The 27,845-nt window shown below is 52.1% G+C and overlaps 1 protein-coding gene across 7 annotated transcripts in view; it reads left to right on the top strand.

Annotated features, from left to right (window-relative positions):
* Positions 1–27,845, top strand: part of LOC106752044 (probable JmjC domain-containing histone demethylation protein 2C) — a 272,261-nt gene that overhangs the window by 157,581 nt on the left and 86,835 nt on the right. For all 7 annotated transcript variants that reach the window (XM_014633421.1, XM_014633419.1, XM_014633423.1 and 4 more), the window contains one exon: positions 6,076–8,179. In XM_014633421.1, the coding sequence (XP_014488907.1) occupies positions 6,076–8,179 (2,104 nt within the window). The remainder of the gene's footprint in view (positions 1–6,075; positions 8,180–27,845) is intronic.

Below are 27,845 nucleotides of genomic sequence, written 5' to 3' on the forward strand. Positions count from 1 at the left end.
GAACAAGTTGGCGGGAAGGGGGGTGTCACGGTGCGAGAGCACGCGGGGCGATCGAAAGAGCTCGTTTCCTCCAGCTCGACCCAGTTCGGCGACGCTCTCAGAGAAGGTGCGCCCCTTTAATTCGAGCGTGCGGAAGTATCGTTCCCCCAACGGGACGAATCCAGGTCCGGATTAATAATTCTAATCGTGATTTATCACGACACGCCGGTAACACGTTTTTGCGATAAACCACCATACCATTGGCATTGAGCGTTGTCCGGCGGCCGGTGTCACGTTTATCGCATGATTTACCGAAAATATCCATTCTAAATACATACTTGCTTATTAATGGAAACATGTCAGTCGTGTCATAACGTATGGCGCGTTTTAATAAATGATATTGCGGGTCACTAGTCGCGCGATTAAGGAGCGATTCCGCTCGTTTCCTTGGGATCGCGCGAAGGCCGCTGCGCCTCGCAATAAGCGCTTTTCCTTTTATTACGCCGAGCGTAAAATCGCGCGCCGAAATGCCGAGCGTCTCAAATACACCGTGAAATCGTCGAAGCGTCGAACGAGTGTGACCATAAGGCAAGAGCGTTTCGCCATTATGACGTCGCCGAGATGTCGCGCGTCTGGTCGCGTTTAGCGCAGCGTGTCCGTGCGCGAGCGACGCACTATCAGACTTCCGTCAGGTTCGACGGTGACTGGTTTGTGTGTAAATTAGGTGGGCTTGACGCCGCGCGCCTTGGCACCGAGCCCGGGAGTCGCAGAAGCGGAAGAATAAAAAGACACCGGGGGAAGGAGAGAGAGAGAGAGAGAGAGAGGGAAGACCTAGCGACAGGCGAGAACTTTTATTTCTGCCCACTCCGATCCCGGATCTTCAACCCCGTCGCCATTTCTCCTCCGCCCTCTCTTCGCCTTTGTCGCTGCTTCGTGCGCTCCGCACGATGTTCGAAATAAGTTTATCAACAAACGCGCGCGAGAAGGCGGGAGAAGATGTTTAGCGCCGGCAGAAATAGCGGTCCTCAAAATAAGCGTGGAAGACGAGAATCTCTTCGGGGAGACACGCGGATCTTCGCTCGTCACACGGAGACGTGTCGCTTTGCCGTACGCGGCGGAACCGTACAGTTACTCGCCATTTTGTCGTTTCCGTATAGCATTATTGTTATTTTCACGCAAAAACAGACAAGAGCGATCCAACAATATCATATCCGAGAAATTCATCGAGTTTTATTGAACAAATATTAACTCGTCGAATTGCACGGTATTGCTGTTAATGGGATCCGCGCGCGGATATCGGTGGATAATATCGCGAAAATTTTATAACCCGGCGATATAACCGGCAGGCGGACGCAACGGGAACAAACGATATAAATCTATATCGCTTAATTAATCTTAATGAGCGCTCGGCTCGCCGTCGAACCATTCGATTCTTTCACATGCGCGTCGCGCGCGCCCCGTCCTTTGATGTTCGCGAGCCGCCGTACACGCGGCAACGTTGCGCCGCTACGTTTGACCTTCCGCCGAATGCGCTTAATTGATCAGCCTAATTATCAAAGTACACTGCCATCGCATCGGTGCATTAATCGCTTCCACGCGCGCGAACCGCCGCAGTGCGCGCGCTTAATCAATCGCCCGCGCAATTTCATTTCGCGCGGCGTTATTTTATCGGCGTGCGTTCGCGTCGCGCGCATTTCCGTTTATCGAAGCCCTCCACCGTTCCCGTCCTTCTCGAAAACTCGCGAGCTTCGTAATATTTCCCGGCGTATTTCCGCCGCACGATGAATGACAATCCTTACAATTGCGCAGCGATCCTATTAACATTCGCACAAGACCTCGCATTCATGCCGCATATTTAGCGCGCTTAATATGACTATCTAATTCTAATCCATTATTCATGCGGGATTCATGCGAGTTATTGCGCAAGCGAAACGCGGCACGTTGCGCGCTTAACATCCGGCAGATTGGCGCTGGAAAATTTGGCGCACCGTCTAGGTAACGACTTGCAATGCCCGCTCGAGTTCTACGAGAGAGTGCTCGGCAGATCTCGATTCGTGTCAACGCCGTCGACTCGACGTGCGATTAAGGAACGATCGTTTATTTATCGCGGCGCGAGAATGATAATTTATTTATCTGGCGTTCGCTCGTTCGGACGTAACGTTTCGAGAGAGAGAGGCGATAGTGCGAGCGGATGGCAGTGACTGATACTCGCACGGAAACTAATGGCGCATGCAGAATGCGGATTCAGCATGACGTGGTCGATAGCGTAGACGCGCGAGAAGGGCGGCCGAGAAAGAGATGGGGGGGAGGAGGGGGAATGAGAAAGAGATGTGGTAGGAGGGAAAGGGCGATGTTTTGTTAACCACGGCGCTCGAGAAGGGCCACCTGCCTGCACGGAGCGTTGATTTTGACAAAGGGTTTAAATGCCCGGCGAGGTCGCCCAGGCATGCCTAATTCCACCCCTGCGACTCTGGGTCGGGTCTAGCCGGCGATATCTATCAACCCCGGGGATGCATCATCCGTGACAAAGAGCGCCGGTGTAGGAGTTGTTTTTCACGAGCTGGCCCTTTTGAGGTACCGTCGACGCGCGCGCTCGCTTTTAAAGCTCTCCCTTTTTTTACGTGGCAAGGTCGTGTGAGGCAGCTTTCGGCTATACGGTTTGGCGAGTTTCCGGGACGCAGATCTCGCGGCGAGATACGACGGCCGAGCAGTCGTCGTCAGTCGATGCCTGTGTGTTAATGACCGCGATGTTTCAGAAATGCGAGCTAATCGTCGCGGGTTTATCGATCACTTTTGGATGGGAAATCACCGCCTCCCAACAACGGGAATTAGAAACGGATTTTTTTCTCCCACGCTATTCGTGCGGATTAGCATACTGGATTTCTCGGGTACCACACGGTGCGGAGAATATTTCTCTGCGGTATATAACGGCTTGATTTCCTGATCGTCCGCTTCGAAGAACAAAATCGACTCGTCATGCTCTTGCACAAACGACGATAAGAACTCGTATGCAGATAAATGGCACGTGTAATTCATACTGATGCAACACCGCCGCGAGGAAACAATCCAGTGACTGACATTATACTTCACATTTATCGATGCTCGACTTCGGCTACCGTGTATGAATATTTAATCCGTTACAATGGCACACGAGTATCGTGCGAGCGATATCGTTTGTCTTATAAGATATGATTCTCGATGTTTTCAAGAAATGATAATTGCATATTAATAATCTACTTATCGCGCATAATCAAGATTGTAAGATAACGTGATGCCTGTTACGGATGTTATCGTGTTTATTTGAACACGAGTTCACTGTCGAGTGACGGTTCCAATGCGTAAATATCGCATCTTGAAAAGGGAATAAGAGGAAATGGTGACATCCGGTCAATAAATAAAGGTGACGTCCGAGCACAAGCACAAACCGGGTTGAATAATCCTCTGATATATTTTCTCAAAGTACTTTCCGCTTTGGCGCGAGACCCGCGCCAACCGTATAATCTTCGACCCTTTTCGATATCCCGATATTCAGATGATGAGGGACCAGGCCAACTTCCAGAGGATCCTCGTATTTTCTCTTAAAATTCCCCGCCGAGATTATCCCACTTTCCACTTCGTTTTGCAGAAGCGATGTGGTGAGTCATCAAATGTTTTCCGAAAAAACAGTAACCCATAGCTCTCTCACTAAAAATACAACAAAAGACTCGCTCCCTTTCCCTTCCTCTCGATGTTTTTGTTCATTTGTCGAAATGTTATTTATTTAGCTAGGAAAAGAAAATAATGGGACAATTTTTTCCGAAATGTTTGCCCCGCACATTCATTTTGTTCGTACACGAGCAATTAGAAATGAAACCCACCAGAATCAAAGTGTCGTTTTCGCGTCACTTGACATAATTTGTGCAGTTACGAAGTTATTCAGTTTCCTTTTTTTTTTTTTACTTTATCACATCACGGTTCAATTGAATTAACAGTCGCGCGATATTTGACAAAGCAATGAGAGATGGCTCGATCGTTTTCTCATCGGGTATCGATGGAAAGCTCGATAGGGCGCATTCGGTCCGAAAATGAGGGCCGCGTGGACGCAACACCACGTGCGAGCAACAGCACGAAACAAAGTACGCGATCACTGTTCAATTACGCGCGACGTAATGCATGCGTGGCGTGCAACGACGGGACGACAAACCGCAGTCGCTAGGAAACGGGATGCGCATCGACTCGTCGTTGCTGCGCGTGTGTCCATCCGTGTGCTGCGGGTGCGCACACGGTCGAACTGCTGCACGTATCGGATAAACACACCCCACGCATGCACCGCCGTTGGAGAGTGGTTCTCCCCCTCCGGGTAATAACAGTAAATCCCAAGTAATAAATCCCTCCGCTCTGTCTTCCTTCCCCACGTCCCCCATCCTCCTTCCACATCTCTCTGCCAGTCTGCCTGTTCTGCGTGTATGTATGCGCGCCTCTTCCACCTGTCCATCCTCCTCTCTGTCCATTCCCAACCAGTTTCTCCCTCGCGCGGATGCACGCGTATATGGGCATGCGTTTCTATCCGCTCGCCTCCTCTCTTCGTGATATACGTGTATGACGCGCATTGTTGTAAATTGCTCCCATGCTACGGCCGTGTTCCTCCTACTGGGTTAATCGAGGACCCCCTTGAACTCCCTTGAACTCGGCTCCCCGGACCGACGGGAACCGGAAACCCAGCGATTCCTTGACGCGCACAGACGACGCGTGCATGTGTGTACATCGGAGGCCTCGTCGCTCTCGATCGAGGTCAGCGGCGAAGATTTACGGCGGCGACGTTGATAATGCACTGCCGTTGCCGGGCACACGCTAACCTCCGGGATCAACGTGGATGATAATGATACGTACGGTACGGCGCGCGGGTAACGACTACTCGGTCCAATAAACTGAGAGGTAATTTAATATTAGACCAATAACAATCCTTTAACTTGCACCCGGCTATTATATCGCCCGTCGCCGATGCTATCGACTTTTGGACGGGCGCCAACGGGGCGGACGATAATACCATTACATCGTTACCGTGATTTACCTCAACGTCGGAACGTAGGAAGTAGCAATTTCGATTTCAGAAGCGCCCCTCGACTACCGTTGCTAATTATAACGCCGTCCGGCTGCGTTGTGAATTATACTCGTAATTATTGAAGCACGAGAAAGATGTTTTGCCAAATTTCCTCTCTCGAGCGATGTGACCTCGGCTGAACAGCGTGTCGTGCGCGCACTTTTCGTGTTTGAGAATCAGCACGTTGAATTTCGCGAACGACGACGATTACGAGGGGAGAAGCGAGATGAGGAGGGGTGCAGGGACAGGTTGGTAGGTGCGGAGGTAGCGAGAGGCAGCTTTATATATAGCGTCCTAGGGTTACCGAGTTATGCGAATCACTGGCTGCGCACATCAAAGGGATTACCTCGGTAAATCAGCTCCATAATCTCTCTGAACGGTGAACAGCCGATGTACCAGACAGCTGTAGTGCAGGGATCGATCGTCCGCCACAATTATGCGGTCCGATCAAGGGTATCGAGATAACCTTCGAGCACAGGGGTATCGAGTGCGCGATAATCTACGCGTACCGTCGATAATTTCAATAATTAGCGGCGGCCGCGCCGCTTGTTCGCCGGGCTGCTCCCCGTGCGCGCATAAATCAGCGGCTTCCGTCGCGTGACGTTTCCCGGTCGCAGTTTATCGCGATGAAAGGAAAAGAAATCGTCCCCCCCCCCCCCGGACAATTTCGCGAAGTTCGCCACTAGTTTTCACGCGAATTTTCGCCACAAGGCCGTGGGAAAGACCGCGGGAGTTGCAAGTTAAAGGCCGTTTCTCGTTCAGTCGCGGAATTGTGTATAACACCGCGAAAGCGAGCGATTCGCGGTAATAAGCTGTTGCGCACTCAAACTTTACCGGGCTATACATTGTGTTATCACAGAAGTGGGGCATAAGATATCGAGACTCGGTTGGCTTTTACACTCCCGCCAACAGATAGGGAAGAATTCAGTTAATCAATGTTGCTAAGCCCGACTCGGTAATTAATTTCACCCTGGCCGACCTCAGGTACATCGTAGCACCGTCTGTCTCTGTTTCAGAGAGGAACAACGCCCGCAACAATCGACGCAGACGCGTGAGCGAGGGTGCCAGTCGCGAGAAGGATTCAGAAGCGGCGTTACCCGCGCGACAGCAAGAGGACCGAGAGAACAAGGGCCCACCGTCGGGTAGAGTGGGCAATCGCGTGGCGCGGCCGGTGCTGGAAGAGGCGAACAGCGCGTCGGGAAGCGCTTCGAAGTTACGAAGACGCGGCGCGGCGGTAAAGAGCCCGACGACCCACGGTCCACCGGCGCCGCAGCAAAGACCAGCGCGAAGAAGACCAAGGCCGGGAGGAGGCGGCCAGGAGGTCAAGACAGACGCGGGGGAGCTCGCCGGTACCGCGAGAACCGCCGACAAGGACGAGCGTCTCGGTAGCAGGTCGGAGGAAGAGGAGGAGGAGGAGGAAGAAGGACGTCTCGAGGGAGAGGATGAGGAGAGGAGCCGCTGCGATCCACTGACTAAGCGGCTGAGAACAAGCCCCGTCGGCAGAAAGCTTCGCTCTGAGAGCAGTAAGGGCAAAAACGCGGAGGAAGCCTCGCCGGATCGAGAGGTAGTGCTGGAGGAAGAGGAGGAGGAGGACGAGGAAGAAGCCGAGGAGGAGGCGGGGGAGGGAAAACACGACGGGACCGAGCGAGAGGTCGACAAACTCGAGGAAGACGAGGAAAGTCAATCGAGAGAAAGGGACAGAGAACCCGAGCCGCCACCTCCAGACAAAGTAGATCCCGGAGGCGGTTCCAAGGAGCAACCAGGTAGCAGGTCGGAATCGGAAAAAGACTCTCGCGAACGGGAGGCTAACGAAAGCCAGCAGCCTCAGCCGCAGTTACTCGTGAATGGATTGCACGTCGACCCGCCGGTGGTCAGCGACAAGACGAATGCCATCCGCGAAGGTAGCCCGTCGTTGCTGAAGTCGACCGCTCGATCGAAGACAAGGGCACTCGCGGAGGAGGAAGAGTGCGACGAGAACGAGGAGGAAGAGGAGGTGGGCTCGCGCCGAACCGAGCTGACCACCACCGAGTTAGGCACGGAGGATAGCGTGGGTAGCGTCGGCGGCGTGAGGGCGGCCAGCGTCGAATCGGTCGTCGAGCTGCTGGAGTCGAGCAGTCAGGACTCAGGCTCCGTGCTGGAGAGGCTGAGTCCGCTTAGTAGCAGCGGCGGCGGCGGCCCTGGCAGGCAGAGCCTGCTCCTGGAGCAGCAGCGGGAGCAGGAGCGCAATCGGCACAACGAAAGCCCGGTCATCCTAGCCGAGAGACTGAACAAGCCGCCACCGCCGATCGCCGGTCACCATCACCACCATCATCTGCAACCGTACCATCAGCCTCACCACCAGCAGCAGCAGCAACCCCAGTCGTACCAACACCACCACCATCAGCAACAGCAGCACCACCAACAACGCTACTCCGCCGACAGTCCGGTGATCCATCATCACCATCACCAGCAGCAACCGCCGCAGCAACAGCCGCAGCATCACCACCATCAGCTAACGAGCAGCCCGCACCATCACCATCCCCACCTGACCCCGTCGAGCCTCCTCGAGGTGCAACAGCAGTCTCACACATCGAGGGGCGGCGATGAGGCCGGCCTCATGGAGGTGGAGGCCGGGGCCGGCATACCTGGAGCGGGTGTCCTCGCCAGTGTGCCATCGGTGGTCGGCGGCATACGGGCAACGTCGGGTGGCAGCGGCGTCGCCTACGGCGACACCGGCTCCGACAGCGGGGTAAGCTCCCTGAGGAGCGCCGGCTCGGGCGACGAGAGGAGCGGCAGCAGGAGTTCCGCTCTGAGCGTCGAGGAGACCACCTCGTCCTCCGCGCCGACAGCGGTGGCCGCCGCCGCCACGCCTGCCAGGGTCTGGCACGTGCAGAGCGTGCAGCACACGTCGCTCCTGATGGCGCACCCGTCCCAAGGTGGTGCGCCGAACCCCACCGCGGCCGCCGCCGCGACCGCGCCGCCGGTCGGCTATCAGAGTCCCGCGCCACCGGGTCATCACGTCTCGTCGGAGATGCTGTGGAGGCCGTCCAGGTATCCGCCGCTGTCTCACGCCCTCTTGGGACCGCAACCGCCCAGCCCGGAGGAGTTGCTCGAGAGGGACCGTCACGAGAGGATGCTCCGGTGAGTCAGATTCCAATGGTTCTCTTGCCGCGCGACGTCGACATCAACGACGGGGAATATCCGTGCCCGGCCATTCATACGCGTTTGAATCGAAAGTAGATCCCCGCCTCGATAAATGGCGCCGTGAAAGGTTGGACGTTGTATTACGTCCGCCGCTCGGCCGATTGATGCCTGGCATTACGATATGCAATGACGAGAAAAAGTTTTATCCGCTACTTTTCCGCTCGACTACGCGCGCCATTAATAGCGCTGGCGCATGCACGAGCGATCTCAAATACGCATATAATAATGCATTAGACTGCCGCGACACACACAACTGCATTACGCCGACAGTCTCGTTTTAAGGCTTAATCACTTTTCCGCCGAGTCGCTCGCTATCTGTCACGTTTATCGCGGCGTTCTTTTATTGATTTTTTCCTTCCTTTCTTCGTTTTTTTGCTCGACTAATCGCCTCCTTCGTAACCTCGGCATAGAAATGATCTGAAACGTGTGCGAATAACACTGCCGCGACTTCAGTATTATGAATAACAATTCGTCCCTCAAGACGGCGTGAAAACGTGTGCGAGGTCTTCCGCGATAGTCAAATCGCTCCGGCTGTTTGCTATCGCGCAGCGAAACACACTTTTCGACGGCCTTGTTGTGACAGATAAGGGAGTGCATGTAAACCTGCACTCGTATATCGTACTGTGATCAATCTCGAGCCAAGTTATCGGTCGCCGCGAATGTCGCCGCGCGACATCTCTCCTTCATTCAAATGATCGCGCTCTTCGTCTCTTCCCGCCTACAATCGAGATCGGCGTATATTAATAACAATGGCGTCGTCGCTCATCGAGTGAATTCGCCGAAAGCGGCGGACGAAGTTCCTTCGCGTTGTCCGGCGGATCGCCTGAGGAAACGAGACCGAACCGGGGAAGTGAATGCCCGACCGTTGAGGCAGCTGCATTCGGCGCTTTCTCGCCGGGTCCTGGACTTTCTTTGTTTGACCGCTCTCGCGTGACTATGCTCGCTCGTCATTCCCGTTTCTCGACGATACGCAGGGAGGGAGGGAGGGAAGGACAGCGAAGAAAGAGGTGGACGGAGAAGAAGCCGCCAAGCGTGCGTATTCGTCCGTTTCCGGACGCCAGCTGCGAGTCGTTCCTCCAACTTCCTGCGGATTACCGCGATAGACGCGGCTCGCCTGAGTTAATCGTCGCTACTTGCTACCGTAGGACGCGGCACGCCGCCGACGAGGCGGTGACCCGAAACCGTCGCTTCACGTCGCTCGTATAAATAAACCGGTGGAACACTTTACCAACACCGATCGGCACGTGTCGGTGACCCTGGCAACGCGCGCGCGCTTTGTGTCTCGCTTGACCTCGCCGAAGGCCGTACACCGAAACTTTCGGCCTCGCGTCGCACGTCGCGCGAGTCTGATTTTCTGCAGAAACGACGGGGGTCGACCGGCGGAAACAGCGACTCGACGAGACGCGTACCAACGATCAATTAATAACGCTAGACTAATGACCGATCGACGCGCGACCACTTCCGACACGAGAGAGATCGCATCGAAATACGCGATCTCGAGTGTAGCTTCTATACGGGTCGTTAGGCGAGCGAGTATCGATCCCGCTGTCGCGCAGGTTGATTCGCCCCGCAAGAATAACTTTTCTTCGCGAACAGTTTCATTTTTCCCTTATTCCCAGTTATTCGAAGTTTGACGAACGCGAAAGAAGTTAGTTCGGAAAGTATGAAACTTACATACCGGTTCTCTTACATCGGTAACAATAGAAGCATGGTCGGCCGTGACTCCACGTCTGTCAATGGTCGTGTGCAGTCCATTCCATTTTAGCGACGTATCGATCGCGGGCCGGTGGCATAAACGTGTCCTGTGCATTTTAAAGTAATTGAAACGTCGTTGCTCGAGTCGCACAGACCGACATTCAACGATAAGCTAATAATATCCGGCCGATTATTCGTTAAATATTTTACATCGAGAACTCTCGGGAAAAAATAACACGCTGGCACAGATTTTATGCTGTCGCGGCTGAATTCGAAATTAACTCGTCCTAAGGACGAATTCACTCGGCAGAATATTCTCTATTCTGGCAAACGAAACCGCTTCTGCTCTAATTGCGAATTTAGTTACAACAGCAGAATTCTTTTTCCCCCGTGCTCTCTTCTCGAAGTCGGCGATTTCGGCAGAAGTATGTAAAATCTTTGGCATCGCCGGCTTGTCTTTTGCCGAAAAAAAGGGGAAAAAACTGATATCGAAAACGCGCGCCGTTTTTGGAGCGGACCGTAGGATAATTTCTCGTTGTATCTAGGACATTTTCCCGTCCATCGGATCTTTCACGACCGATCGATCTATCGTTTTCTTCCTTGGATATAACGGGAGAGAGCCGGCATTCTCCCCCACCCTGTCTGTCCTCTCTCGTTCTCTCGCTTAACGCGTCACTGAAGCTAATCCTCGCGACAAATCCATCGACCTGACCCACGGGCGACGAGTTCAGTGAGCAACTAGGTGGGGATAATTAATAGCCCGTGAACCGGGAGCATGACTGAGATATTAAAGCTCTCCTCGAAAGAGAGACCAGGCGGCAAAGGGCGGAGGGTTTGAGTTGGTAAGCTACTAGACGATGATGATGACCCCCTACATCGTCTGTCGCTGCTCGACGAGAGGGGACGTGCGACGACTTGACAATATATTACAAGTTGCTGCCAAGTCTTCTTCTCTCTCTCTTTCTAAATATCGTCTCCGAGTATTTTTGTGACGTCGGAGACGGCTTACATTATGACCTGCGCGCTTTTTCGCGTCGCGGTGTTTTATTTCGAGCGAAAGCTCGAGGGAGAAACGCGCGCCGTACTTTTTCTTAATAACCATCGTCTCGCGGAGCGAAACGTGTCGACATGGAGAACGGTTCGTTACGTCGTTCGAGCGCGTTATTCGTCCGCGGACGGATTCGTGCCCCGTTAGTCCGCGACTTATTTATCGTCCCGCGTAAAACAGCATCCTCCGTATTTATAGGCCCCGTAACTTAAGGAAATGGCTATTTTATCGCCGGCGTTTGTTCTATAATTGCGTCCGGGAGGGAGGGATTCATTGCGGCCTCGTGCACATCGCGATCGTACGCCGAAAAGCAACGTGCGATCGGCGAATTAACGACGTCGACAATAGAAACGAGACGCTCCGGAAGTGAGGAAATCTCCGCGTCTTTATACGCTTCGGAAATAACGCTCAGTTTATAACGGCTTCCCCCGATTTTCTCCTTTATTTACAAACAACGATCGATATTTTTAATCGCGGCGCACGGCGCGGTACCCCCCCCCCCCCCCCNTCTCGTCCCCTCGTAAAATTTCGAAGCCGGCGAAATTGGAAGCAACAGTTCGTCGGCGGAGGACGAGTTAATCGCCGGTATCCTCGGGATATTTTCAAGGCCGAATACACCGTCCGATAACATCCGCCGGCGCTGTCGGGTTTTCCCTTTCTCCCATCGAGGAACAAGCAAACTTACGAGGGGGAACCGTCGCAAAAAGAAGGAAGACGAGAGTAGCTACCCTAATGACCATCGTGTAGAAACGAAGGTTAACTGCGCGCCCCCATCATTCCACGATCGATATCCCACGTTCCTACGCGTCTTCTTCGCTCTTCTGGGTGAGATCCCAGCGGGGCCGGTAGCACTCGATCACGAGGCATTAAGGCCTGATTGATCGATGCACCTTTTTTCCCCGTCCGGTTGCCGAGAATGAGTCACGCGAGCGGACCTCTCGGATGCCTCGGCGAATACGGAGGTATTCACGAATCGAGCTCATTTTCAAGGAGAATGTCAACCTCGCTCGCTAGAAATGAATTAACGAAAAGTGGGCAGAGGGGCGGTTTACCGCGGACTCAACGTTATCGAAGGTAAAAGCGACCGCACGCACAACGGCGAGTTACGACGGATCGTGTATAAAAATTCGCGTTATTACCATAATAATGGAAATGATATTGTATCATTACGAAGTATAGGGGCGACTCGGGGCGAAATTACACGGCACATTTGCAGTTTTCTTAACGTCTCCCTCCCCCTCCCCTCCCCCCGGCTGAGGGGATATAACCGGCGCGTTACGACCGTTGGGAAATAATATCGCCGAGCTAACGCCGTTCATTAAGCGAGGCTGACGTTGGCGAATTATCAGGCTCCGCTTTGTGAAAGCTATCGGCAAATTAAAGGGCAAATTTGCTCAGGATATCGACGGGCAGCGGGCGGTATCGATGTTGCTGCGGAGTTCGCCAGGAGGAAGTAATCGCTCGTTAACGTGTAACGAACGGATGAAATTGGAAACTCGATAAAGTGGGAGATATACCGATCGGCGATCGGTTATCCACACCGTCGAGACGACGTCGCGGATCGCGCGCGACGTTAGAATTTGCTGATATCACGCGAGCCGTCGGGACGGTCTGGAACCGCGAAGAGAGAGAGAGAGAGAGAAACGCGATCGTTTCCCGCAGACACGCAAGCACGTATGAGCGCGTTTCGACGGTTTCGGCGCGTTAATTAAACCAATCGGGATATCTTTTTTCCTCCCGCCAAATAACTGCCGGCCAACTCCCTTTCCGGGTTCACCTACGAAAATTTTTCGAACTCTCTCCCACCGCTTGTCGATAAAGAGCGGAACATCCAATCCCCGCAGCTTCCTCTACCTTCAGACTCCTCGCTGAAAGCCAACCATTTCTGATCGCCGACGCGGTTCGAATCATCGGAGAACTCGCTCTCGCAATCTCGCTCTTCCCTTTTTTCCTCTCTCTCTCTCTCGCTCTCTCGGGGTGGCGAGCAGCCGGGGCGCTGTTATTCTGCTCCAAATACGACCAATTACGCGCTCGCCGCTCCCCCTGCCCCTCGGTCTCTCTCTTTCTCGAGAGCTCCTCGCGCTCTGTGTAACGACCGCGATTTAACGCTTATGCAAGCCCGACCTCTGCGAGAGAGGTAATCGGCTGGCCGCCGACTGCGGCAACAGAAACTGGCATTTGGGCACAAGGTCACGCGCAGCTTCTTTTTTACCGCTCCCCTTGCGCTCCTCCTCGCTCGTCGTCCTCACGTCTCTCCTCCCTTCTCTCCCTCTGTAACCTTCTCCCACCGTTTGCTAACCGGTGCGAGCGCCGGGGAGAAAGGGAGGACGAGGAGGAATGTACAGCAGGAAGCTGTAAAAATATGTACCGGCTGGCCAGACCCGTCCGAGGACCCCGTGTCTGCGTCCTCTCATCGTCACTTGACCCAACGTCGCACGCTGAAACGGAGAATCGCCGCGCGTCTCTCAGTGGCGACTAATCGCCGCGCGTACACTGTTAGCGATGTGTCGCTCAAGTTGGAGATACGCGTAATTACGAATTATCAGAATAGAATTAGATTAGGGGAGGGAAATATCGCGGGGAAGATAATGCGATTTCGAAAGTATCCCGAGGTCATCATTGCTGCTAGAAGCTTTATCGTAGGCGGTCGAGTTGCCGCGCTATTATTATCGCCGCTTTTTAAATAGCCGGCAGTGTATAGTTTCGCGTCTATGGTCTGGAATGCGTCCCTCGTAAAAACCGCCGCCTATCACCGCTCGCCGATATACCACCACCGTAGTCAGCCGTGGACAACGTGCGTCGCATTTGCGGCCACACTCCGTTAGCCGCGTCCTCGTCGTTAGGCGCGTCGAGCGACCGCCTGCGCGCTTCGCGAGCAAATAAATAACCTCGTCGATCGCGCCGGTCTGAATCACACGTCGTTTATCCCGCCCGCGCGGTTCACCCAATTTCCATCCGTCGTCTTCGCCGAATCGAGAACCTCCCCCGTTCCCGCGTCTCGCATATATTTGCAACATTCCGCTCTTTGCCCAAGGCTACACGCACGTATCGTCGGCGTCGATAGCGTCGACGAATGTCTTTCGCGACGGATTTCGTAATTAAGCTCGCTCTTATCTTATCGGCGCTCTGTTTACGGTATAATCAAACGCGGAGAAGGAGCCAGGCTAGTGGAGCACTTTTGGCATTAAATGTAGCGCGAAATATGTTACAGCGAGACACTCTCTTTCTCTCTCTCTCTCGTCGTGTAAAGCGGATCAATGGATAGATTAATCAACGCTGTCACGTGCATATACCCCTTCCGCCTGGATCGATGCAACGCAACAACGTCCGTCTGAGATAGTCGTTCGCCGGCGCGAGCAACACCGGCCGATCAATTTATCTCGAGGTCATCGCGTTATCTTCCCACCGGGGGCGCGTTCGGAGTCCGAGTAGGCGAAGTACGGGCAATGATCACTGTTCATTATGCGGTTCACGTGGCACACGTCCATCAGCTAGCCGCGCCAGTTTACACGCCCGTCACGCGCGCACACACGCGCGAAATCTGTCCGCGATGAGCTCACTCGCGCGCGCGCACGCACGCACACATACACACGCATAGCGGGTACATACAGCCGTCTCTATCTTCTGATACCTCCTCTTCGCCGCGCTGCTATCTATCAGCATAGCGACGCGAAGATTAGAATTCGCGTTTCGCGCTCGATTCGAGATATCGCTCCTCCGAGGGCGACCGCCATTCGAAGATGACCCTGCCGGACACGTTTTTATCACAGCAACTCGGACTTCTCCCGAGTTAAAAATTCACTTCCGATCCTCATTGCATGGAAATTTCCCAAAACATTAACCTAATTATAGCGTAGATTCTGATTAGGTCGAGCAAACTTGTTTCAAATAAGTGGGACTTATTGCGACACCGATTAGAATTCATCATTCATTTGGAAAATCAGAATAGACTCCAATCAGTTCCCAGGAACTTTTTCGTATGGTTTGTTCGTTTATACGAGATCGTTAGATTCTCATTAATTTTTTCTTTTTTTCATACTTGACATAGCTCTGTCTTTGTTTGCATTCTCGCAGAAGTGCATTCTTCGCGAGCCAGCTCGGGTACAAAGTATCGAGTACTCGCCGCATATCGCGAAGCGGTACGAACTTGCTTTTCAGACGAGGTTCGTGTGCGTGTACGGTGTTACGAAGAGCAAGAAGCGAGCGAACGTGGGCCGCGCTAACAGTAAACTCAGCTAAGAGGACCTCGTAGGGTAAGAGTGGAGGGGGACAGAGGTGAGGGAGAGAATGATGTAACCTCTGTCCCGACTCGTTCGGTATGTAATCGTCGTAACGAACGAGCCACAACTGAAGTCAGCCTCACGGCGTGCGAAAACTTCTCGATCGGGGGTATCCGAGTCACCAAGGCCGAAGCTTTGGACTTGTGCACGATTCTGCTCGTCAGGATTCTAATCGCTTTTACGATTCGCGAGTCGAATTTTCTATCTGGACAGAGGGAGAACGTTCGCGTTTTTCCAAACAGCACGGCGATCACATCCACGGCCCGTTCCCCCGAGCTAATTAATTATATAAAAATGGCAATTAACCAAGCAGCTGTCAGGGCGCGTAATATGAAGCGGACTACGTCATGCGGTGACGTGAATGAAATAGCTTTCAGCGTTCGTTTTGCTCGACGCTGCAAAACGCCTGGATATTTCGCCAATTGCGAACGGCGTGCCGGTGACATCATAGAGTATTCGGATTTACGTATCGATAGGAGAGTGGCGCGCCCGGGGAAAATTTCGTGCATTTGTGGCGAACCGGCGATACCGCCGCCCGTCAAAGGACGGAAACCAGACGCGTAGCGCGTGTTCGCGAGCGCTCTCGCGGCCGATTGATCGACAGTGTGTCAGAAGGTGCTTTCTATAGCGTATTGTCTATGCGGGATGTCCCGGCCGCTGCCGAATGCGCTTTCAGCCGCAAATTCTTTGACAAATTTGAAATCGACGCTCTATCGGAGACACACGATGGAGAATCGCGCTTTTAACGTTTTAAAACCGTTCCGACCGGCGGCCGAGACGCCGATTGAATTTCCGTCAACGCGAATTTCGGCGGTAATTAAACCGGAAAAGAAAAAGAAGTAGATCCCGTCCCCGATACTTGCATCCGTCCAATCCTCGTCGACTGTTCGCGCTTACGCTGCTACGTAACTTTGCATAGTACTGGGACGATATCGAACGCGTCCCACTTCCACTTCCACATCGTCGGGATCGTTCATGACGCTATTTACGCGTGTTACTGTCGCGAACTTGGCTGCTCGTCGCGAGACGTCGTATCGTGATTAATATTCGTCGTTAAATAACTTTCCAACTGACAACGACGTCTCGTCCGAGCTAGGGAGTCGTCGTTATCCCCGGTCTTCGGTGCGTCTGAACGTTTGACAGTCACATCCGCCGGACTGACACCAGCTGTGCCGAATCGTGCTCGTAGAAAAGAGCCCGGGGGCTCGGCTAATTTCCACGATTTTAATCGGCGAGGCGAGATTGCGCGCGCTGAATAGCGAATTAACGCGGCACAGTTTCCAAAGGTCGGTCGCTCGTTCGATCGGCCGGCCGATTCGGCTCGACTTCGGAGAGAGCGAGCAGACACACGTAGTACGATAACTTCCTATTTCCTGCGCGCGCTTCTAATCGGGTCACCGACTCTCTTTCTCTCTCTCTCTCTCTCTTCCACGACGATCGGAATTCAATCGCAGGAATGTGTCCTCGCGGCCAAATAGGGCAGACACAACGACCGGCGATTCGCAGCATAATAAGCCGCCGTAATAGCTATAATAAGTCGTTGTAATAGCGCGCACGCGAGAGTGACCAGGTTGGAATCGGCAATTCAGTGAAATCGTATACGACGACGGGGGCGCGATCCTGTTCGTCAGCAATCCTTCCGTCCATCGCGCTTTAGCGCCGCTATTATCGCAGATGTCCCGGCTGAAACTGGTTTCGCAGTGCTTTACGACTGACATATTTTCAAGCCGGAAAGAAGCCGCACGATTCAGGTTCCAGTCGCTATAGAGAGACGGTATATGTCTCTCTTAATCGAGCGTCCGATGTCTCTCTCTCCCGATGAGCGCGACACTCCGGCCGGTCTCGTCGGAGCTGCGATAGTTTGCAATTTGGCCGGTGAATTTCCCGGGATTTTTTACACCCTGAGCAACCAGCGAGGCCGATCGGGGTGAGTAATTCATTCTTCTACCCGCCCGGCGTTTAGCAAAACCGCCCCCGGAGATGTTAATCGAGCCGATTTAGCGCAAATAAATTTAACACGACACAATTTCGGCCCGGTCCGCACGCATTTCGCACACAATCTGGTATTATGGTGCCTAGTTGGACACGAACCATAACTCAATTTCTCGGCGAACGACTGTGTCCACCTACACACACACGCGCGCGAGCGAGCACAAACGCGGTCGCGACCCGGCAATCCCAACAATTCCGCGGTCCCGTAATTTGGCTCGTGAATAATTACGCCGAGGGCGACGTCGAAAATAACGATATATTTCCGGGATTGCGTGACGACGCATAAACAAGCAACAAAACGAGAGAGAGAGAAAGGCCCGTTTTCGTCTCGTTCGTCGTTTCGTCCGTTCGTTCATTTCTAATTCAAGAAATCCATTAAAAGGATGAACGCTCGCCTTCGTGACTAACGTTCTCCTTGCCAAAGAGAAGGGTAGGTCGAGGCTTTTCAGGCGTGGAGGAACGCACGAGATTTGCGTGGCCGAGAGCCATAAACGCGCACACGTACATGTGCCGTGTGTACACATACATACGCGCACCCGCATCCTTACACGCGCTCACTCGAGCGACGCCCCGTGTGTGTGTATGTGTTTGCGTGTGCATACGTTTACGTGTGTGTGTGTGACTCCGGGTGCTTCGAGTGGCGGACCCATTAGCGTGGATCATAAAGGTCCTCAACCTAGTGAGTCACTGCGGGTTAATAATTACTACCGAGCACCATGCGAGCCCATACTCTCTCTCTCTCGCGCCCCACCTTGTGCAACGTTCGCGCACGTTCACGGAGGCCCCAATAGCGTAATCAAACGGAACTGGTTTCGCGTTGCTCGCGAAGAGAAAGAATATCCGACAGGGCGGATGCCGCAGCCCGATAGAGACGTCCGTTCTTCTTCGCGCTTTCCGACCGTACGATCCTTCAATCCGAGAGAGGGACTTCTCGCGAGGATATCTCCTTCATTGAAGTAGTGTTACGTCGTTTCCGTCGGGAAGTCGTAGAAATATACCCTTTCGTATCTACGCCGCTGAAGAGATCGCGAATGCGTGCGTGCGACACGCCACGTTGCAGGTTGCGTCGAGCAACGACGACGACTTCAGCCTGACGTGACACACCAGGTGCACGTCACGCACGCGAAGACACCCGCCCGAATAGTATGCACCCGATGAATCGTATTTATATCCTCGTACACAGTGTATACTTCTGCCCGGCTTCTCGTCGCTCGTTCCACAGAGAGCGCAGCGACGTAGTTTCGTAGAGGAATTAGCACGGAAATAGAAATATCGACGGCGCGATCCCCCGCGCGAGCTTCGCGCGTCGTGAATTTCTGCACTCACCGAGACGAAATTTCGCTTCTACATTAAACGTAAATCCCATCGAACTTGGCAGACCATTGGGAGTCTCGAGATATACCATTATACAAACTATTGTCCTACATTCGATTACGAATGGTTTCCCTCTGAGTTTCCCTCTTCCCACATTTAAACCCAAATGATTTACTTAAAAAGTATTTAATATCTGGTTATCTCGATATCTTATTTATACATTCTTATTTCTATGCTTTTAACATGCAATATATTAATTATTCAACTAATTCAACTACAGATAAAATACGTTCGCTAACTAAATATTAACTAATTAATAAATAATAATGAAAAACTGATAAGAACGTAAAAGCAAGAAATTTTCCTTTCTCATAATCTATATTATCATTTTCGTGGGTGTCGAGAATTTCGATAGAATTTCGAAATTCAAAACGAGTGAGAAGAAAGCGACAGTCGTAAGAATAATACAACGAAAAGAAAGCGTTGGGAAATTCATGGCCGGACTTACGCAATGTTTTGAGAGAGCGTTGATTGTTTCGATCTCTCTCTCTCTCTCTCTCGGTCACCGAGGTTACGTGCGCGTCATTGACTGGCGGGCGACAGCGGGTGACGGTGATAGGCATGTGGAGGGGGATAGTTTCGCACTTCTTGCCTATTGTTTTGGTTCTCTCGTGCGTCGCGTACTCTTCCATGACCATTACATATCGAGCCGGTAAGCTACGCGCATACCGCAATACGGAATACGTGTATCAATGAGTCAGTTATCATTTCCATTGTTCTCTTAAAATATTTTATCAGACTCTGGTCAGTATCACGTTCATTAACGAGCGTTTTTTTTTCACGATCGTATCCACGCGAGTATGTGTCATTGTCAATGCTAGTGTCAGTGTCACAAGTGAGTAACCGGAGTGCTACGACGAAGCAACCTGGAGCAAGATGCTGAATCGCAAAGCTGGAGAGGAATGTATAAGATGCCGAGACGCGATCAATAGTACATTATGTATTTCCAGGTGTGTCAAATTACTCGTACAAGATGTTTCCGATTTTAACAGACATCTGAAGACCTTGCCGGGAATAAAGAGATACGAGTCGAAATTGAGAGAAAATAACAGTAAATAATTTTGTAGCATCACTGTAGTACGAAGTAGAACAGCCTGCATAATGTGTCTCCGAATGCGCAGGTAGTTAATGTAGAAGCAAAACGTTGACCCGGGTTCGCGCTTGAAATTCTTACACGTGCCTGTTTACTCATAAAAAGTGACACGTCTCATGATTTATTTAAATTATGCAAATTACATTATGCAACTTATTATCGATGAGTTTGCACTTTCCGTTCTGTAAATAACACGTGTCCGGAATAATTTATCGGAAGAGAATAGTACAGGTGGAAAAGGTGAAATTTCGTTTTTCTTCGTATTTTACATGGCGACTTAATTCTACGCTCTGATTCTACGTTTTCTAAGTTGCAGCAAGTTCGCGAGGTAGAACGATAGATCACACGGCACCGTGGCAATCGTCGAAATGAACGTATAAAAACAAACAACAAATCTAGAGCGCGTTACTTTGAGACGACGCTAGACCGTAGAGTTAAGTTACGAGGGTGGCACGGCGTGCCATGTACGTGCGAAAGAAATCCAGTTAGAAACTGAGAGCCGCGAAGTTCGCCGTTACAGTCGAGCGATGTCCGTAGTTGGACGTAGTTGGAAAATAGTTTGGCGCTCTCTCATGAATTATAGTTGGGACGCCAGTTTAGTTCACGTTGGCGGTACGATTTGCGTCTACGTGAGCAGAATTTTAAGCGCGAATCTCTCTCTCTCTCTCTCGCTTCCGCATATATCTATAAGGCAGTCCTTATTTCGTTACGTGCGCGAAATGTCCGTCATTTATCAATTAATATATCGGCGACAGAAAGAGAAAGAGAGAATTCGCTAGATCGCAAGAAAATTTATAGACGACAAATATATGGAGAGAGAAGAATCGATCGTGAAACAGCAACGGCGAGGTGAATTCTACTTAAGTTGAATTGAATTGAACACTTCCGTCACGCGTTTAGAAAATAAATTAACTCAGAACGACGAGATATCTCGAACGATGATAGACTTAAATTGCACCGCGGGTCGCGCGCCGAGATTTTCAAAGCTCGAGTGTAGGCCGGTGTCTCAGCTATAAAGATGCGATGAAAAGATATCCAGTGCTGATCAGCAGCGAAATTGCCGATATCTGGGAGATAAGAATGACGAAAGGAGAGTCGCACCCTCTCGGTAGTTAATCGCGATATGAGAGTTTCGGCGTCGCCCGGAGAGGCGGATTGACGAACTCGGCGGCGGTAGCGCGCGAGTAGAAACGGACCGGTCGTTCCGCTTTAAAAGTTATCAAGCGGTATGCTTTTCTAGCTGTAAAACGTGCCAGCTATCTACCTCGTATTCTCCAACGCGATCGCTTCGGTCGGCGGGGGAGGGGGAGGCGACACGGGCGAACAAGAAGAAGAAGAAGCAAAACGGCGAACGAGGGTTGAGGAGGGAGAGACGCGGGACGCTAAAGTCTGTGCGATGAGGAAGTTTGTTGCAAACTTTATGCGACTTCGGAGCGAAGCCGAAGAGAGATGGAATCGCGCCCGCCCGGTTTTATGGCCCGTTCCGTTTTACTTTCGTCATAAAAATTCCTCGCGCCGCCGTTCCACCGCAAACTATTCCCTTCTCGTCAAAGAGGCAACCGCGGGGGAGAGAGAGAGAGAAGAGGGAGAGGGTCGCCGGGGGAGGAGAGATATTCGCAAGCAATAATAAAGCGCGTGCACGTGTCCAATCTGTATGAATGAGTTCCGCGCCGATAATTACGGTAGCGGGTAACTTTTAATAGCCGCCATATCGTGCCTCCTTAATTGGCCGATGAGAGATAAATCCCTCCGACTGTGACTCGATTAATTCCCCTCTTCTCCCCCTCCCGTTAATATTAATCTGTCCGATTTTAATGCGAAATGCAAAAAGTAATAAATCGAGTTCTGACAAATTTACGAGGAATCGCGGAGTCTTATGTCGCGTTAGTCAAGAAACTACGCTTTCATTAACATAAATTAATCGATAATATATCCGGCGATCTCCGCGTGAAATATTATATATGTACACGTGTGTGTAAGTATATGTATATATACATATACTTACGTGACTCACAGCGAAGGAGGAGGAGAGAAGTTTTAACCCGCGCGGAGCGGGTGTGCGAGCGATGTTAGACATTTAAACGACGTGCGCGCTCGACTCCGCGGGAACCGGTCCGTGAAAAATAAGAGACAATCGTAAATTCGACCGCGCTATAAATTTCGTTTCGCGCAGCGCTTTTACGTAACGAGGGGAATCGCACAAGCGCGTAATAATAACGATAGACGCGAGCGGAAAATCACAGGCGGGTATCGCGCGCGGATTTACAGGTCGCCCACGTAGACAGAGCCGGATCGAACAACGAGAGCCCCTCGTGCATTATTCCTTCCGGAAGAAGTCGACGAGGCGCTGTCTCGCCGGTTCTCGTGCAAACCCGGCGGTTAGACGGCGAAATATCAAGCGAGCAACGACCGCTCTTCGCCCCGTTTCGATCACCTCTCCTCCGACGGCAACGAAAAAGCGGAGTCTCGAGGCGAAATCGCGGCGGGCGATTTCAGACACGAAGGGCGGCGCGCACTCACTCATCGGACGTGACGTAGCTTATCACCCCGTCTCGATTCGGCTTCGAGGTCGGACACCACTCGGATCCGTGGCCTGTTAATGCGGCATATCTAGGCGGCACTGACATTCCGAGGTTTCATGGAAACGTGTCACGCACCGGCATTCTGAGCGGGCGAACACAAACGGGGCACATCGACGGGAATCGCAGGTTTGCGTGAAACGCCGTCGCCTCGGATTTCGCGAGCCTCTCTTTCGAAAGCCGGCCGATTATTAAACCGTACTTGCAATTCAATGAGCTGATTAATTGCGCAATTTGCATGGTTTCATCGGCTTGACTATTGCCAAGGAGACCTTCGTGGCTATTTAAGTCGGGACGAATAACGCGAGCTCACCTTGGAAACCTTTAGCGGCGCGACGTTTAATCTCTTATCGTTTCAGCTCGATCTCGTTCGTGAACACGAGAGGGAAGGAACAAGAAGGAGGGAAAGAGGGAAGACGGCGATGCGTCGTCGAAATAATTTCAGCCGATCGCGCGCTGCTCGAGTCCGCGACTTGAATTTCCGCGCTATTCTCTCACCCGGACGAAATCGAATTCCGACTCTTTATCTCGCTCGTTTCCAGCGAGTTTAAATACTTGTGTACGTAAATAGAAGCTGCGGGGAAATACCACTCCGCCTTTTGTCACCGTCCGGCGTGAAAGTTAACGGGGGGGAAGGACGACGAAGTTAAAACGAGGCCGCGTACCATTGTGTCCGAGCGTTATCTCGTTACGAGACGCGGTAACGACCCGCCGTTCGAGAACACCTTGAACCCTCGCGAGGCACAACCGGATAGAGCGTCGAGTCGGCGGAAGGGTGCAGAACCGCCGCTATCGGGAAGGATCTTTCTCCGGGAGGAGACGGCGCCGATCAATCCGACGTGTTAACCCCTTCGCTCGGCTTCGCGTCGGAACCGCGGAAAAAGGCGGCGCGGCGAGCTCGAAGCAGCCTCTAAAAATACCGAGGCATCGAGGTCGTCACGGACGAACGGGGCGATCGAAGAGAACGCGCGGAAAAAACGCTGAGACCAACCGGACGTTTGTCGAGAGCCGACGGGTGGGTGGAAACGACGGCCGGGGGTTGCTCGTGAAGTTATTGGAACCGTTTCCTCGCCGGGAGATCGCGCGCTCGCTGGAAAAATCGCCAAGGTTACCCCCCTGAGATTATCCCCGAAGGAGAACCGCTTTTCGTTTCCTATCTCTATCCCGCGACGCTCGCTATTCGCAATCAAGGCGTGAGACGAGGCACTATTGTATTGTAATGCTCCTCTCGGGGCTCTCTCGGCTCTTTGTGGAGACTAGCAGAAACGGGGACGACTTGGGAGAGTGGTAATTAACGGCGAAGTCTCTCTCGTACGTTTTATTTAATAATAAAGCGTATTATAAGATCGACGCGAGTATATATAATGCAAAAGGAAAAGTAACGAGTAGGTGGGTGTATAATGTGAGACGTGAACTTTAATTAGAGGGGGGGGACAGTTTTCCTTTTGGGTTTTATGTGCGTATCTTTCTGTAGAACGCACGATGGAATATATTATCGCCGCTCGAGAGAGAAAGAGAGAGAGAGTGTGTGTGTGTGTGTGTATAATCTATCAATATCCTGTAAGTAATTGGTTATACTCGCGAGATAAAATTATCTTATCGAGTTAGACACGCCGCGAAGAGAAGCAGCGTGAACGAGAGCGGCGATTTTCGCGCGCGCGACTATTTTAACTGGGAATTTATTATTCTCTCAATTTCCCGCGAATGTTCAAGCGCGCCTGATAAATCCCCCGCGTCCAACGGGAAGATCGAGCGATCATCCGATAAATGTCTCGAATCTGACGGATCCAACATTACCACTGACGGAAATACTCCCCACCTTAGCTCGCGGTGCATTATTCATTCGGCCACTCAAAATTAACCGCAATGCCACGCGAGAGCGCGACCGGTACTCGAAATTGACACGTGAACGGAACACGATCCTAGGAAATGTAGTGACGCTCGCGAAAATATACATCGTTAACTCTTAGCACCGCTATTAATACCGATCGAAGTCTCGTGTGCCTCTCTGAGAGGGTCGGTCCTCTCTTCCTTGCCAAAAATCCTCCTCGTGTTGCAACGGTGTACGGTTTATTCCGGTGCTTATTATGTTTGGCGATACTTCAACGTGGGTAACTTTGAGGCGGCATTCTTCCTCTCATTAACACATCATCTTCATCGCTCGCGATCAATGTCGAGACTCGTCATTGTCACGAACGGTCGGTCAATTTCGCGCGAGACGTTTGCACGTACGCGACGAGAACGACGGCCACGCTAAGCCCGTATCGCAGTCGCAATGATTAGGACCTCGCTGATAAGAGGAGCGCTAAGTAGCATCGCTTTCGGAGATGATCTGTTCCGTTACTCTCATGCGCGACTCGCATGAATAAGGCGCGATCGGTCGCAACGGTCGTGCCAGAAATCGACGAACGGAAAAACGATTAGTCATATATATATATAAATCAATGATAGATCTCCTCATATATAAGCAGGAATATTGTAATCTTCTTGGAAGATTTTTTTCTTAATCTTTATCCGATTGAATTTGTGTTGATGCAGATATTATTTGCAAATATTACATGCAATTAAATACTAAAAAAATCATCTAAGAATATTGTAATATTCTTGCTCATGAGGATATCGATCGTTGATTCAAGACTATTTCTTTTCCCGCGCGGATAATCGCGTTTCGACAGGGCTGGATGCGTGGAGCCACGAATCTCTTTCCTTCCAATGGAGACTTCGCCGCGACACGGAGCGAATCGCGTGCTGCGAATGAATAGACGGCCCCCGGTGGGCCTGAAATTGGAACCGATTCAACTCATTAGCAGAGTCAACGATTCCGTCGTTTCGATTGCTCAACAAGGAAACAGTCGTGACTGTTCCTACCGGGCGATGACAGCCCCCGAGGTATATATTTTGCGGAGCGGCTCAAAATAAAAGAATAAAATATCTTTTTACGTGGTCTAGACGCAGCTCACGAGAATAGCTCCTCGGAGCTAAATCTGGATCCTCCATTCGGACGGAATATCGCCGAAGCCGTGGACTTAATAATATCAGGAAAATTGTGCGAGGAGAGAAAGAAAGAACAAAATTCGGGACGATATCTCTCGCGTGACCCGACGACCTTTCCGAAGTGGTCGCATATTTTGCAGGAATTAAAATCCATCCTTCACGTGTCAAATTATTACAGCTGAAACGTTTTTTTCCACGCGACTTCGCAGCGATACACCCGAGGGGCATCTTTTATTTAAAAACCAAAACGCGCGACCGTATTCCAAGCTCCTCGAGAGTGACTCGCAACATCTTCTCGCAAGTTTGGCTTCTACGTCCATTGAGACGTTTACGAGAATCGTGACTTCACGAGACACCGTGTCCACGGGGTGATCCCCGAACTATTTCGATTCCGCGAATACCGCCGCAGCTGGCTAACGTGTTTTGTGGTCGTACTTCCCCGTCTCCTTAAATCGATATGACGCGCGGTATCCCGCCATTGCGATGTACGAGGTGCGTAATTAAAACGAATGGATACGGAGCGGGCTGCATTTGCGCGGTTTCCGCGGAGTGTGACCACCGGTCTCCCTCGCGGTCTTCTCCCGCGTTTCAGGAAACTTCGCTCAATTAACGGCAGATACGATTAGCCTCTCTTATCGCATCGTAAAAACGGAAGGGAACGGAAACACCGTAATAGGAAAGCGCGCACGACGTGCGGATACGCGCGAATTATCGCGTGCTCGCGACTACGACGATGATCGATATCTCGCATCGCGCCCGATATCGCCGGGAGAGTAATTAGTATATGCACGTATCTGTCCCTCGGGTACTATTTACGCATTAACTTGACTAAATCAATCAAACGGCGTGAATCCGCGCGCGAAGCACGAAATATCGCAAGATCGCCGACGCGCTATCTTTAACCGCGCACGTATCGGTACTCTCTTGAAGCTTCACGTGGTATTCATTTCGAAAGCAGACACACAGATAAGGCGTTTAATAATACTGCAGGTATCCGATATATTCGCAGATGCGATTTCCGCGCAACGCGCTCGCAATGAAGTTTACAGGCGCTTTCGTCGATCGCGCGCGTCGGCTTCTTTCACGGCGGTAAATCCACGTGCGGAAGTGACATCGCTGATTTCGACAGCAACTACCGCGACACGTGTATTTACGAAGGCGCATAATCGGCCACACGCGCATGCACACACACACACACCGCCCGTTCCTCCTCCTCTCTCTCTCTCTCTTCCACTCTTGATCGCGTAACGCGATTTACCGGCCGGTGGATCGATCCGGGCGTATTAGCATTTAAAATACGACGCTGGTGACGCAGGCCGTGCCCGTTGAGATACGCACACACGTAGGTACTTACACGCGCTATATACCGGTCATACCAGTCGGACGGCGATGGGGAGAGAGGCATCCGGCGTCAGGCGTAACGCCAGAAACTGGAACGACCAGTTATTCGACTTTGCGGAGCGTCTCTCCACGCAAACTTTCCTCCCTCTCACCCTCCCCTCTCCCTCTCTGTATATCTCTCTTCTGAGAAACAAGTTCGAGTTTACCATGTTTCTCTTTCCTCCTCTCTCCCTCTCTCGTTGCAATGCGACTCCCAAAGACATCGTCGGTCTATACATTCTTAACCGTGCAAGCGTAACTCCGGCTTGGATCCTTCAGCAGATTTGTTATTGAATCACCGAGTCCCCCTTGCCAGGGGGATTGCTCTACTTCGGACGGACGCAAACCAGATCTGCCCGAGTTTAGCTAGTTTAGACGCTAATCGGTATGAGCGTAGGAAGTTAAAGAAGTCGCGCGTTACCGAAGTGAAGGGGAAACGATCGATCGATCGCGAGTGTCGCCGGCGAGATTTCGCGGCCGAGCGGTAGAAACGCTTCCCGAAGTGTCTCGCGTGAATCAACAGCAAATCAATCCCAAACAACGAGCCGCCGAACGCAGGTCGAGCCGGCAATCAGCGTGTCTCTTGATAACCCGTCAAACTCATCCCCGGCGCGATCGCGCCGAGTCGAAGGGTCGTCGTCGTGGCGGAACGTTGCCGAAGTTGCCGGGCGACGCAATTTCGCCCGTTTGATAGGGCCGAAATTAAGGAAACTACGCAAGTTGGCAACACGCCGCGAGAGATCGTCCACCCTCGCCCCCTTAATCCGTCCCCCTGCCGCCCCTACTCCCTCGTCTCTCTCGTCTTCACCCGGCGGACGCGCGGCCCATCGCTTAGGAAAGGAGTTCGGGACGCGTTCAGAATCCGGAATTTGTTCGCACAACCCTCGCGATGGAGGCGCCGGCGAGAGGGGCGAGTCTGGGTTATTGGGTGGGGGGGAGATCGAAGGGCCGAACGAGGGGGAACGCACGATGCCTAGCACGTTCCAGAGGAATGCCTGTGCGAGCACCGCTGTAGGCGCGGCGTGCGGAATACCAAATGGTGTTTCCCGGCTTCTCGGGAAGCCTGGCGCGCGTTTCGCGCCTCCCAGCGACGTCTTGACGGGAGGTGTCCTGAGTGCTGCGCACCTGCCGTTCGACGGATTTTACCGGGAACATCGGGGGGGGGGGG

The sequence above is a fragment of the Dinoponera quadriceps genome, unplaced genomic scaffold, assembly GCF_001313825.1.
Source record: "Dinoponera quadriceps isolate SergipeBrazil2010 unplaced genomic scaffold, ASM131382v1 scaffold424, whole genome shotgun sequence".
In the NCBI taxonomy this organism is placed as follows: domain Eukaryota; kingdom Metazoa; phylum Arthropoda; class Insecta; order Hymenoptera; family Formicidae; genus Dinoponera; species Dinoponera quadriceps.